The 13,404-nt window shown below is 34.0% G+C and overlaps 2 protein-coding genes across 2 annotated transcripts; one reads left to right on the top strand and one right to left on the bottom strand.

Moving 5' to 3' along the window:
- Window positions 1-1,428: 1,428 nt before the first annotated feature.
- Window positions 1,429-2,187, bottom strand: LOC134705950 (uncharacterized). Its single transcript, XM_063564665.1, has one exon. The coding sequence runs from the start codon at window positions 2,185-2,187 to the stop codon at window positions 1,429-1,431; it is 759 nt and encodes a 252-aa protein (XP_063420735.1).
- Window positions 2,188-10,066: 7,879 nt separating this feature from the next.
- Window positions 10,067-13,018, top strand: LOC134711751 (ethylmalonyl-CoA decarboxylase-like). Its single transcript, XM_063572603.1, has 2 exons — window positions 10,067-10,192; window positions 12,340-13,018. Exons 1-2 carry the CDS (start codon window positions 10,069-10,071, stop codon window positions 12,786-12,788), a joined length of 573 nt encoding a protein of 190 aa, XP_063428673.1. The 5' UTR covers window positions 10,067-10,068; the 3' UTR covers window positions 12,789-13,018.
- Window positions 13,019-13,404: the final 386 nt, after the last annotated feature.

The raw sequence follows: 13,404 nt of genomic DNA, 5'->3' as shown, positions 1-13,404 counted from the left end.
TAACGCCTGGTTTGTATTTGCATGAGTAACACAACAGTGCCAGATGTGAAGCATGCTCTGAATACCCTTTTGGTGAACTTCACTTCACTTTTAGTCTTTGATGGTGTTCCGTTGCTCGGTTCTCAGTTTTTTTTATGTTATGGTTTGTGTACTTTTGTTTGTATTATATTGTTTGCCATGTCATATATAGTCACCTGGTTGTTTATTTATGATTTTCAATGTCCCTTTGGTATCTTTGGTACATAATCTATATAAAACACGAGAAACATCTATGGACCTCACCAACACACGGCAACTACTGAACAGTTTTTAATTTGGGTTTATTCAAGACATGTTTATAAATTAAGTGTGCTGCCCATTTTTACTGAACTTGTATACCTTATTGTTTATGGGCCAGGTGGTCTATTGGTGGCCTTGGTCTGTTTTCTGCAACTTATTTTCGCGGATACTTTATTTCGCGCTTTACTCTTTCTAGACCACTTCGCGGCTATTTAATTTAGCAATTTTCTAATTTACTAAATGCATTTTAATGAGGGAAGATCAAATTTTTACATGTTCGCGACGATTTATATACACGTTATTTTTCTACTCGCGAAAGTCGCGAAAATAAATCGCTCGCGAAAATAAGTTGGTTTTCAGTATGTTGTATCTTTGACACATTCCCAGTTTCCATCTCAATTTTATCGTTATAATTGAAAAATGCCTAAATATCTGATATTATTAGCCTTCCGTCAAAAGTAATAGATAAAAGCAACAGTAGTATACCGCTGTTCAAAATTCATTAATCGATTACGAAATAACCAAATCCGGGTTATAAACTAAAACTGAGGAAAACACATTAAATATAAGAGGAAAACAACGACACAACAAAACACAACACTAAAATGCAACACACACACACACACACACACCAACACACACACACACACACACAGAAAAGAACTATAATATAACACTGGACATTTTCCTAACTTGGTACAGGACATTTTGAGATAACAAATGGTTGGTTTAACCTGATAATGTTGCTAGCCAAACCTCCCGCTTTTATGGAAATATTAAATATAACCATTGAAATCACAACCTTTCATTACAGGACTAGTATACAAATAAATGGGAGAAAATACATGACAAAAGTAATAGGTTTGATTATAAGTAATCTAAACAATAAAATCACAAAACCTGTAGGTAACTGCCTAATTATTGCGTATTCATACTTTGATTATAGTTATCAAAAGTACCAGGATTATAATTTTATACGCCAGACGCGCGTTTCGTCTATATAAGACTCATCAGTGACGCTCAGATCGACATACGTTGTACTTTCACATGATTGAATATCATAAGATTCCTCAGTATATATTGTATCAATTCAATACTAGTAAACTAAATGGTGCCAAAGCATTGCCTTTGTTATCACTTTGTATACAATTATGAAGATAAATTAAACTTTGCTAAGTATGTGCCATTTTCATCACAAATATATCCTGAAGACTCATTATGTTTAAAACAAATACACCTAGGATACTCCAGTCCATCCTCTTCACTAATCAGTACTTTACTATCCTGTCCATCTTGTGATATTACTATTATTCGATGAGAGTTGTAGTCTGTTACAATAATGTTACCACACGTATCTGTACAAAGTCCTTCTGGTTGTGATAAATCCTGTTTATATTGCCAGATCTGTTTACCCGATTCATCCACACAGTATACTGCTTTACCATAATAGTCACTATAGGTAACTCTGTCATTGCAGTAAACAAGATTAGCAAGGCATGATACATTCTGAACTGGCAATTGTATTGACTTCAGTGTATTTCCTTCTAAGTCTATAATACGGATTTCATCAGTCCTCAAACCTACAGCCAGAGAATTATTGGAGAATGATAAACCATAGCATTCTTTGTCTAATGTGATAACTTTGGTAACTGTTTCATTCTCCATATTGAAGATCTTAATGGCTCTCTCTCCAGCATAAGTTATGGCTAAAGTGTTCTGATTTATCTGTGTAACACTGAAGGGTTCACCAGGTACTGGTAACTGTTTCTGTAGTGTGCCATCAGAAGCAAAAAGGTTAACTTTACCTCTCATTTCCACTACTATAACTATACCATCCACCAGACAAATCATGTCACTAACATCCTTCTTTATGTCGATCTCTATCTTTGTCTCAATATTCATTGTCATTTTGTTTATGTTGTATTGTTCACGTTGTTCAGATGTAATAGATGCCACGACCTGAACTGATACAATATACAAGATATTAAGCTTGACAAATAATTCGTATCACTATGACTATATGAAAATCTAAAACATTCACCTAACATCTAAAGAATTTTTGAAGTTATTCAAGAAATCAATCTTGCTTATAGGACGTATCAGTTATTTTCTTTTTTTAATTTAACATGGACACCATTGACAAATACAATTTACAGGATGTAGATTGAATCTGAACATATACAAAAAGTCCAGTGTTGCCACTTTTAAAGGCCATAGACCATATTGTTATTGCACAGTAGCTAACACAACTTCATTGAGACATACAAGTTCTGTTGTGTTGTTTCCAGCACAGTAAAAGGCAGCAAATTAGAATTTCAAGGATTCCAATATAAAGTTTGCATGAAAAAATTGGTTTGTCTTGAAAACTGGGATCAAGATCCCCCAAATTAGCTAGGGAAAAATAACTCGATAGATAATACACTGCCTGTATCATTGACATTAAATATTGAATTGCAAATGTTCAAATTTATACATGTGTATATGGATAAATTTTGATTTGTTAGAATTAAAAAAAATTTGATTGTCACAATTGAACTTTTAAGGATATGTGTAGATAAAAAAATGGTTCTATTAAATACTTGTACGATCTAAGGCATAAATTTGGACGCTTATTAATTATCTGGATGGATAAGTAAATCAGATTTCAATGGAACATACACTGATATTGTTATTTCAACTTTAATTTAATTTATACTTCTTAATTTACAAAATTGGATTCGTGTTGCTTATTATTTAGTTTTCTATGTTGTGTCTTGTGTACTATTGTTTTTCTGTTTGTCTTTTTCATTTTTAGCCATGTCCTTGTCAGTTTATTTTCGATTTATGAGTTTGACTGTCTCTGGTATCTTTCGTTCCTCTTTTAAAGAGCATTGAGGAACCAAAATTTCCAAAAACGTTGTGCCAAATACGGATGAGGTAAATGTAATCTGTGCCTGGTATAGGAAAATTCTGAGTATTTCGAATAATTCATACATTCATTCATACATAACATTGCTCATTGTTAAAGGCTGTACGGTGACCTTTCGTTGTTAATGTCTGTGTTATTTTGGTCTCTTGTGGACAGTTGTCTCATTGGCAATCATACCACATCTTCTTTTTTGTTTATATATATAAACAGTAAACTTATAAAAAATGACTATATAATTGATATTCATGTCAACACCGACGTGCTGACTACTGAGCTGGTGATACCCACGGGGACGAAACGTCCACCAGCAGTGGCATCGACCAGGTGGTGTAAATAGTAATCAAAGGTACCAGTTTTATAATTTAATACGCCAGGCTTAACCTATAAGTAACAGGTCATCTTTGGTATGGAATGATTGTAATGTGTATATATCTGTCTGGCAGGTTTTGTCTAACCTTGAACTCATTTTCATTGTTCAGAGGTCCTTGTTCAGTTTTCGTGGTCAAAGTTGTGTTTTATATACTTTATGCAATAAGTGATTTATACGTAATCACTGGAATGATTGTAAGATGTACATCTCTGTCTGGTAGGACTTATCTTTCTTTAACCTCGGGTTCATTGTCCATAGGTAAATACAAAGTTGTCATGGTTTCGTCTGTATACTCTAAGCAGTAGGTCAACTATATTCTGCGTTTGGAATGTTTATAAGGTGTAAAGGTAGTTCTAGCTAGTTTTATCTGACCTTTACTTCGTTTTCTTAAATCATGAATATTTGACTTTGTAAAAAAATTATAGAAAATAATAAATAAATACCTTACTATTCCATTCTAGTAAAAGTTTAAATAATGACTTAGTAGACTTTTACAATTAAAGTATAACTACAATGTACATACCTCAAAACGTCATATAATCTCTATGAGTTTTCAACAAAAATCAGTTCCTTTGCAGTTTTCAAAATGTAACATACCATGAAGCTAATTATGACATGTTAAAACCTGATTAAGGTTGTCAAGTAAGCATTTGAATGACATTGATTATATAAACATGACCCATTTAACAGATATATTGACTTTTTAAGGGATTTAAATCTTTTGTTTGGAGAAATATATTTTATTATTTGTTGAATAGTACATAAACATGATGAATATTAATGTTTGAAATAATTTCATATGTCCGTTGTTTATTTGATTTTTTTTTCTATTTGTTATAACTAACTGTTTTTGTTTAAATTATAAAAAAGAAGACATTGACCTATAATGGGTTACTTTTATAAATTTTTATTTAAATGGAGAGTTGTCTCATTTGCATTCACACCACATCTTCCTATATCTAATGATTGCCAATTAGACAGCTTTCCACAAGAGACCAAAATGACACAGAAATTAACAACTATATGTCACCGTACGGCCTTCAACAGTGAGCAAACACCATACCGCATAATCCGTTTTTAAAAGCCCCGAAATGACAATGTAATATAAATCAAAACGAGAAAAACTAACGGCCTAATTTATGTACAAAAAAAGGAACGAAAAACACATATGTAACACATAAACGAATGAAAATCACTGAATAACAGGCTCCTGACTTAGGACAGGCACATAATTTCAGAATGTGGCGGTGTTAAACATGTTAGCAGAATCCAGGACTGTGGTGTAACAATACAACATATTTATAAGAACGAACTGTAAAAATCAGTTGAAAAAGGCTTAACTGATTTGATAGATACAAATACAAATATTACAAATACAAGTGGACCCATCATACAAAGTCGTCGTGCAAAGGCTCCAGTCAGCATGTCCTGGTCGATGGCCCATATATAGAGCGCGTTGGCATCGAATGAAATAGTCTGTTGGTGTGTTAAAGATCACTGTTGATTTCGTCAAAGATGACGAAGGACGCTACGGTCTGTCGACCCGTATCGAAGAACATACGTCATGTAAGTCCCTATACGGATATTGAGGATTTGAAGATGTTGACATCTCTGTCAGATTAATATTTTTGTAGATTTTCCATTGTATGGACGAACGGTCCGATGTCTAAATTGTTGTACCAGACGAGAAAGTCGTAAAATGACTCCATATGTTCTACAGTTAGCAGAGTTTACGGCGGAGATGTTGGACTGTAGAAGGCTTCGTCAGACGAAAGTGTCGAATGTATCAACATATCTACACTGTCAAACCATTCATACGGAAAGAATCCCTTCTTTCTGAGACGTCGAAAGCTAACTCGTTGGACAAATAGGCGTAACTTTTGCTTTTTTTCACGACTAACTTTCCATTGGAAAGGTGCATGTCTCGTGCTTGATTTAACCAGATTTATGTCGTATTTAGCCTAGTTGAATCCAAGAAAGGCGGTTTGGTGACAGTAGGCGTCAAGTTATTCTTTTAGCATTTTAAAAACGCTTTTTTCCCGTTCACCTTTAAAAGATTTTCGTCGCCCAGTAACACGTCAAATTTAAACTCGTCGCCGTCGTCGTCTTCTAGCAAGGCACACATTCTGAATGTCTTTGTCCAGTTGGTCGATGGCATCTTCAAACGAGTGTCGTGCCAGCTGTATATCAGTTTCTATGATACAGTGAGGTTCGGTAAATCCTTCTACATACGCTGCGTCCACGTCAACTTGGCAGAATTGAAGTATTTGATAGACACAAGCATGGCTTCGAAGTCGAACACGATATACTATTTGTAAAGACGGTACTGGGGATTTTAAAGCCCTCTGTTTCTAATTTATCAAAAATAGTTTTAGTGTTGGTATGAAATTTCCCTTTGCAATTATAGACGGTATATGCCTTGCATTTGATGTCGTTTTATGTTTATCTAACCGGTTCGAATGCTGGTGAAAAGTCCCACAATGATACTTTTGGTCGTACGCCGTTAAATTTGAAGCGTAAGACTAATGATATTTAAATTGGTCGACGTGCATCGTGTCTACATACTGACATCGAGATTTATAGATGTTTAGAGACACATCGTCATCTCTTAAATGATATGTCTATGTGATTGTCCGAAGCAAACTGGATCCATTTTTCATACAGTCGTTTGGTGGTGTGAGTTGCAAGCTCATTTCGTTGATGTCCCCTGTAAAAAGCCAGACATAGAAAGACACAGATATGGCCTTGATAAAAGTGTTTACCAATTTGAGTTTTGTTCATTGCAATGATAGATTTTGATGCGTTAATGTACTCTGGTAATTGGACAACCCCGAATAATAAACGTTGGTGATGAGGTACGGTTTTTATTTGGTATTGGGTCGCTGTCGTAGAACCTAATTGATGACGTCAAACCGTAAAAGACGTAGAAGTAGTCGGTTTAAATATCTACGTCTTGAAATGTAGATTAGACGGGATAGAGGGAATCGTTGGCAAATGATCTGCAATAACGAATTTCACCTGCCCCCATTTTCCGTAAGATCATTCCGAATTCTAGGTTGAAATGGAAGGCGTCATCGTAGATTTGTTGTGCCTGTTCCATCAGTCGTGGGACAGGATAATCGTTGGTCAGAGGAACGTTATATGCAGAGGACACAGAACTATCCTGTTGACTTACTACAGTGAGAGGAGTCCTATGGTACTTGACCATTTAGCCATTGTCGAGATTAAATGGATGCGGTTCCCGTCTGGTAATGTTCCCTCATGTCGTGCTGGTACAGTTGACGTCTGTCTGAAAATTAAAAAGTTTATCGACGACTTCGATATAAACTGGGTCCCTGTTGCGGAAAAGTTGAACTAAGACCTGGATTTAGTGACTGTGTATTCGGGCCGTTTTGATTTGATGCTGAACTTGGTTCAGGTTGGGATGAGATTGAAGTTTTTGGGGATATCTAAGAAAGACAGTTTTAAAAACAAATTAAAAAGCGAGAGACAATTATGTTTATCTTCTGATTCATGATTACAGTATTTGCTTTCCCTTTGTACGCTAATTCAATTCTTTCGTGACAACTAAATCATATCTGGTATATGGCGTTCTACACGTTGGGTATAGTTTGAGATTTCTGTTTCAAAGTTAGTTCTTGTTTTACAATTTAATCCCCTCTACGATAGTAAATAAACGCATCATAGATACCAGGACTAAAGATTTATATATACCGTACGTCAGACGCGCGTTTCGTCTACAAAAGACTCATAAGTGACGCTCGAATCCAAAAAAAGTTTAAAAAAAGCCAAATAAAGTACGAAGTTGAAGAGCATTGATATATGTGTACAGCAAAATCAAAGCAAAAGCAACTAAAAGATAAAACAAATATGTCTTTTTATATCCTGTTTATGGTTATAATCCCTCCTCCCGCATAAACATTCAATCGTCTGATCTCTATGGTGTAATGTGAGATGGACATTTAAAACGTTTTTGGTATTGAAGCTGGAATTTCAGTATTTACACTCTAAGATGCCTCTTTGAACGAGCTGTATATATATTGGTCCGTTCTATTGAAACGTCCTTTTACACATATTGTACAACTGAATATTTCGACTTAATAAAACATATTGCAAATTCTAAATTCTTATATTATTTGTTTTAATTTTTTTTTTTATTTACTGAATTCTTTAAAATCACTACAACTTAATCCCTTGCATATCGTTTAAAATATAATTAATCTAATTTCTACTTGATAAAAACAGGATATTTCGATGGTAAGTGATTGATTTACAAATTAATCCTGTGAATGTCGTTTAATATCTTCCTGTTGACCCGATATAATATACTTTTTTTCTTCTTTTGATAAACCTAAAATTAAATCACCTGTCGTAATTCATTTAAATCTTGCTTCAGTTTGTAATTTTTTTTTCGCCAAACGTACACTGATAATTTATTCCTAAAAATTTGAATACAATTGAGAATGTAAATGGGGAATGTGTCAAGCAGACAACAACGCGACCATAATAAAGACAAGAGCAGAAGGTCACCAACAGGTCTTCAATGTAGCTAGAAACTCCCGCACACGGAGGCGTCCTTCAGCTGGCCCCTAAAGAAATATATACCAGTTCAGTGATAACGCACGACATACTAACTCCAAATTGTACACAAGGAACAAAAAAATAAAAATAATACAAGACTAACAAAGGCCAGAGGCTCCTGACTTGGGACAGGCGCAAAAATGCAGCGGGGTTAAACATGTTTATGAGATCTCAACCCTCCCCTTATTCCTCTAGCCAATGTAAAAAAGTAAATGTGAATTCAATGTTACAGTAATTATTGGTCTCGGATGATAAGTTGGAGTGTTTGCACTTGACGGTCCACCTACGGCCGTGCTCCGAGTACTGGTGTTTCCTGTAAAAACGTTTGTTTAAATTTGTTTCTATGTTGTTGCCGTTGGTGGAATCATTATCTTTGGAGATCTTTGTCCAAGATAATCTTTTCACAGCAAAGGAGACATAATGTGCTCCATTATCTGTTATGTTTTACAGATTGGCAGTCATAGATTTATTGACGAATTAATGTTTACGTTATCGGTTAATCAGATTAAATTTTAATTTTCAGATTACAAAATATATTTTTTGCGAACGAGGATGTATACTATCATTTATATTCGTTCATATGATCTATATTTGTTTTGTGGAAGTAAAAAAAGGTATTGTCTAATCGTCTTTTCAATTAAGTTGAGAAGGATATTCGTCAGATGTTGATGTTTAACCAACCTTTGTTATTATTTTGAATAGCTGTCACTTGATTAAAATTCATTTCTTGAGCCAATATTGTGCAGTGTAAAATCTTTTGGATAATTAGTTCACATGTTGTAAGAATTTACTTTATTTTCAGTCAATGGCATATTTGAATTTTCAGAAAAAATCCAGTAGATTGGTCCATCTTGCAGGTTTGTTTACATTTTTGTTACCAATTACATTTTCATCTCAGTTAAATTTTATATTAAGACGGTGTAAAACTATGTTAAAATGTTTAGACGGTGCAGAACCCACTTTCTCTAATTTCTGTGATATTTGCACATTTCTTGATCGATGTGAGAAAAATATTTCACCTCACAAGTGAAAAATCTGTGAATTCTCGTCAAATGATTGGTCGAAGATTTATTGTGTCTTTTGGGTTTCCTAAGGCGACCATGTCTGATGGCGTCACATTAGAGGAAATAATGAAGAACTGACTGTTACACACACATAAAAAGGAAATGTATCTGTTTATACGGTGTAGAACTATGATAGTATCAGTTTATACGGTGTAGAACTATGAAAGTATATGTTTATACGGTGTTGACTATGATAGTATCTGTTTATACGGTGTTGACTATGATAGTATCTGTTTATACGGTGTTGACTATGCGACGGTGTAGTTTCTACTTTCTCTAATTTCTGTGATATTTGCTCATTTTTTGATCGATGTGAGAAAAGTATTTCACCTCACAAGTTAAAAATATGTTCTCGTCAAATGATTGATCGAAGATTAATTGTGACGTTAAATATTCTTGCTACCTTTTGCATTTCCTAATTATGACGTCATGAAAAAAAGGCGACCATGTCTGATGACTTCACATCAAAAGTACACACCTTTCTTCAAATGTTTAAAAATGAACGATATAATTCATAAGGGAAACACAATAACTCGTGTATTAAGATATTTTTTGCAACTCAACAATAAAGTTTTAACTATTTAAAACGCCTCACGCTTTGAATATTATAATTTAAATGTATTGATAGGAGAAACATCATTATACACTTGTTGCAGTTGTGAAATCTATATATGTTAGTATCTAAACAATTATGATGGTAGAAATTGAAAGGTTTTTGAAATGCCGCCTTCAAATTATTTAAATTCGAGGCGAGCTGAATATTATTCAAAGTTACGATGCTGACAAATTCTTTACTTGTCTTTTGCGATGACAACTTTTACTGAAGACGTTTTTTCTAAGGTTTTATCAGGCGGAACTACACAAAAATGGTCAAAGCTGAAGATACACTTAAACAGATGGTCGGTGGCAGTGTTACACTGGACAAAGATGAGAAAACTGGAATAGCTGTGATTTCTCTTGACAATAAGAAGAAAAAGAATGCTCTATCAGGTAAATACACGGAACATGCTTGAATGTTGACAGGTAAAAACACAGACCATGCTGGAAAGTTGACAGGTAAAACACAGACCATGCTGGAAAGTTGACAGGTAAAAACACAGACTATGCTGGAAAGTCGACAGGTTAATATAAAGACCATGCTGGAAAGTTGACAAAAAGAAGAAAAGGAAGGCACTATCAGGTTAATACACAGACCATGCTGAACAGTTTACAAGAAAAAACAGATCATGCTTGAAGGTTAACATGTATATACACAGACATTACTGGATAGTTGACGTGACGGGGAAAAAAACATAAACCATGCTGGAAAGTCAACAGGTAAATAATTAGACCATGCTGGAGAGTTGACAGGTAAAATCACAGACAATACTGGAAAGCTCACATATAAACTAATAAGAACAACATGTTTTGGTATTGTATTGTTTATTTATAATTTGTTTTTAGTAATTTTGGTAGAGGTAGAAGCTTTCCGTAACTTTTTTTATGGTACGTTCTTCGATGTTTATATGCCTATATGAGGAACTGCAATGATGTATATATATATATACGAAATTTAGTCTTGGTATCTTTAATGAGTTTATTTACAGTGATTTACTAGGGGATACTTTTCACTATCTTTGCTGGTTCCCCTAAATCTCGTTATATATGTTACTGTCAGATGTAAGCTCTTACGTACATTGTTGAATACGAACCTACATCTATCTATACTAAGAACTACAATGCAGCTACAGCGGCGGCGGCGTTAGCTGGCTTCTTAAAAACTTTATATCTTAGAAGGTGGAAGATCTGGATGTTTTATTCTTTGTATAAAGATGCCTTATGTTACGAAGTTGTCCATTTGTACTTGGCCTCATTTTCATGGTTCAGTGACTACTTAATAAAAAAATAAGAATTTTTGTTTTGTAAATTTCTCTCTTATTATGAGTAAAAGGGTGACTATACTAGTATTATATATGTGCGTACCTTGCAAGGTCCTCACTGGACTGATTGTAAGGTGTGAATATCTAGCTGGCAAGTGTCATCTGACCTTGACCTCATTATCATGGTTCAGTGGTCAAAGTTATGTTTTTAAGTTTTGGTATTTTTTTTAATACTATATGCAGAATGTCAACTTTATATGTTGTATGGAACTTTTTTTATTATGTATATGTCATTCTCACATATTTTATTTGACCTTGATCACATTCTCATGGTTTATTGCTCAATTATGTTATTATATTTCAAGACTATAAGCAATAGGTCAACTATATGTGTTGTATAGAATGATTGTAAGCTGTACACGTCTTCTTGGTATTGTTCGTCTGACCTTGGTTCAGTCTGTTTTAAGAAACTATATGTAAAAGGTCAGCCATATTTAGTGTATTAAATTATTTCAAGCTGTACATGTATTTCTTGTTTGGGTTATATTACCTTGTTCTCATTTTCTCGTATCATGTTAAGTTTAGGTACGTGTTAGTTGTAGTAAAGCTTTAAAGTTAGGACTATCAACATTATTAAAATATCACAATTGGCAAACAAGGCGAGACATTTCAGTGTGTGCACTCTTGTATTGATATAAGACTGACACATAGACCTACAAATATAATTTTCTCACTAAAAATCATCAATAATATCTTAACTGTATCAGGATCAAAAGATATACCATAGTTATTGAAATATAAATGAAGGCAACAGTAGTATATCGCTGTTCAAAACTCATAAATCCATGGACAAAAAAACAAAATCTAGGTAACAAACTAAAACCGAGGGAAACGCATTAAATATAAGAGGAAAACAACGACAAAACACTATAATGTAACACACACAGACAATCCTTGGATTTGGATTGTCAGTTTTTTATGTTGTCATTTTTCACTTTTTCATACTTGTGGTCTGTTGATAATCATTTTACGTTAGTCGCTATGTTGTCTTTCTAATGATATGTTTTTAGTCACTGTGTTGTCTTTCTCATAATATGATTTTTGATTATCTTTATGAATCTTATTTTAATAGTCATAGACACAATATATTCTGCTCCTCAGAATTTAATTTCAGCCTTAGTTAAATTGAGCAATCCAAATGTCAAGTACCAAATTACTGTAACACATGAGTTTGTGATGACATATGTTTGCCTCTCATTTACGCTACATTGTTCGCAGGTTCTATGATGTGTGAACTAAATGACATTATCAATGAACTGCAATCATGGCAGACAGGAAAAGGTCTCATTCTGAGAGGAGAAAACAAAACATTTTGCTCTGGCGGAGATCTTAATACTTTACACAATATTCTGTCTCCTACACATGAATACAATATATCACGATTCATAGGACAATGTTTGACAAATCTTTCCCAGTTGCCTCTCATGAGCGTTGCACTGGTTGAAGGCAATGCATTAGGCGGCGGAGCTGAGATTGCAATGTCATGTGACTTTATGGTAATGGCTGATGATGCTAGACTTGCATTTCTACATAAGAAAATGGGCGTCATAACTGGTTGTGGTGCTGGTACACGGCTAGTCAGAAAGTTTGGATCTTCGAAAGCTTTGGATATATTAGCATCTGCTAGAACAATGGATGCCATGGAGTGTGAACAATTAGGACTATAAAGTAAAATATTACCCCATTCCGAAAACGTCCTTGACCTGACAAAATCTTGGTTACACAATTACTGTGAAGGAGACCCAAAAGTCATTCGGAATTTAAAAGCAATGGTTGTTGCTGCTAGTAATTTATCTCGTGCAGACTCACATGATATAGAAAGGAAGTTATTTCGTGAACTTTGGAGTGGAGAAAGTCATTTGAAAGCACAAAAAAGTAAATTATGACATAAGTTTAAAAAAAGGATCAAGAGTTTAAAAAAAAAATTTAAATTAAAAGAAAAGTCATCATGTTAACACTTTCTTCGGCGAATTAATTACTGGAAGCAAAAATAAAAACAAAAATCTTCTAATTGAGACAAATTGAGTTTTCGTGAGAAAAAGGTTTATGTTCATAAGTTTTATAATAAAAACTAGCCATTTAGTTTTAAAAAAAACCATGCATAATTGTTTCATATAAGTTTATTATATATTAATTATTGAAAAAATATACCACTTTAGACGGGGAACAAAGTTATCGTCCTGACGATTATAGTCCCTAGTATGGAAAGTGAGAACACAAAAATTCTGAACTCCGATGAAAATTCAAAGGGAAAGTCCGTAATTGTGTGTTGTGTATTACTTG

Source organism: Mytilus trossulus, chromosome 1 (assembly GCF_036588685.1).
Source record: "Mytilus trossulus isolate FHL-02 chromosome 1, PNRI_Mtr1.1.1.hap1, whole genome shotgun sequence".
NCBI lineage: Eukaryota > Metazoa > Mollusca > Bivalvia > Mytilida > Mytilidae > Mytilus > Mytilus trossulus.
This window is presented reverse-complemented; position numbering and strand designations above follow the sequence as displayed.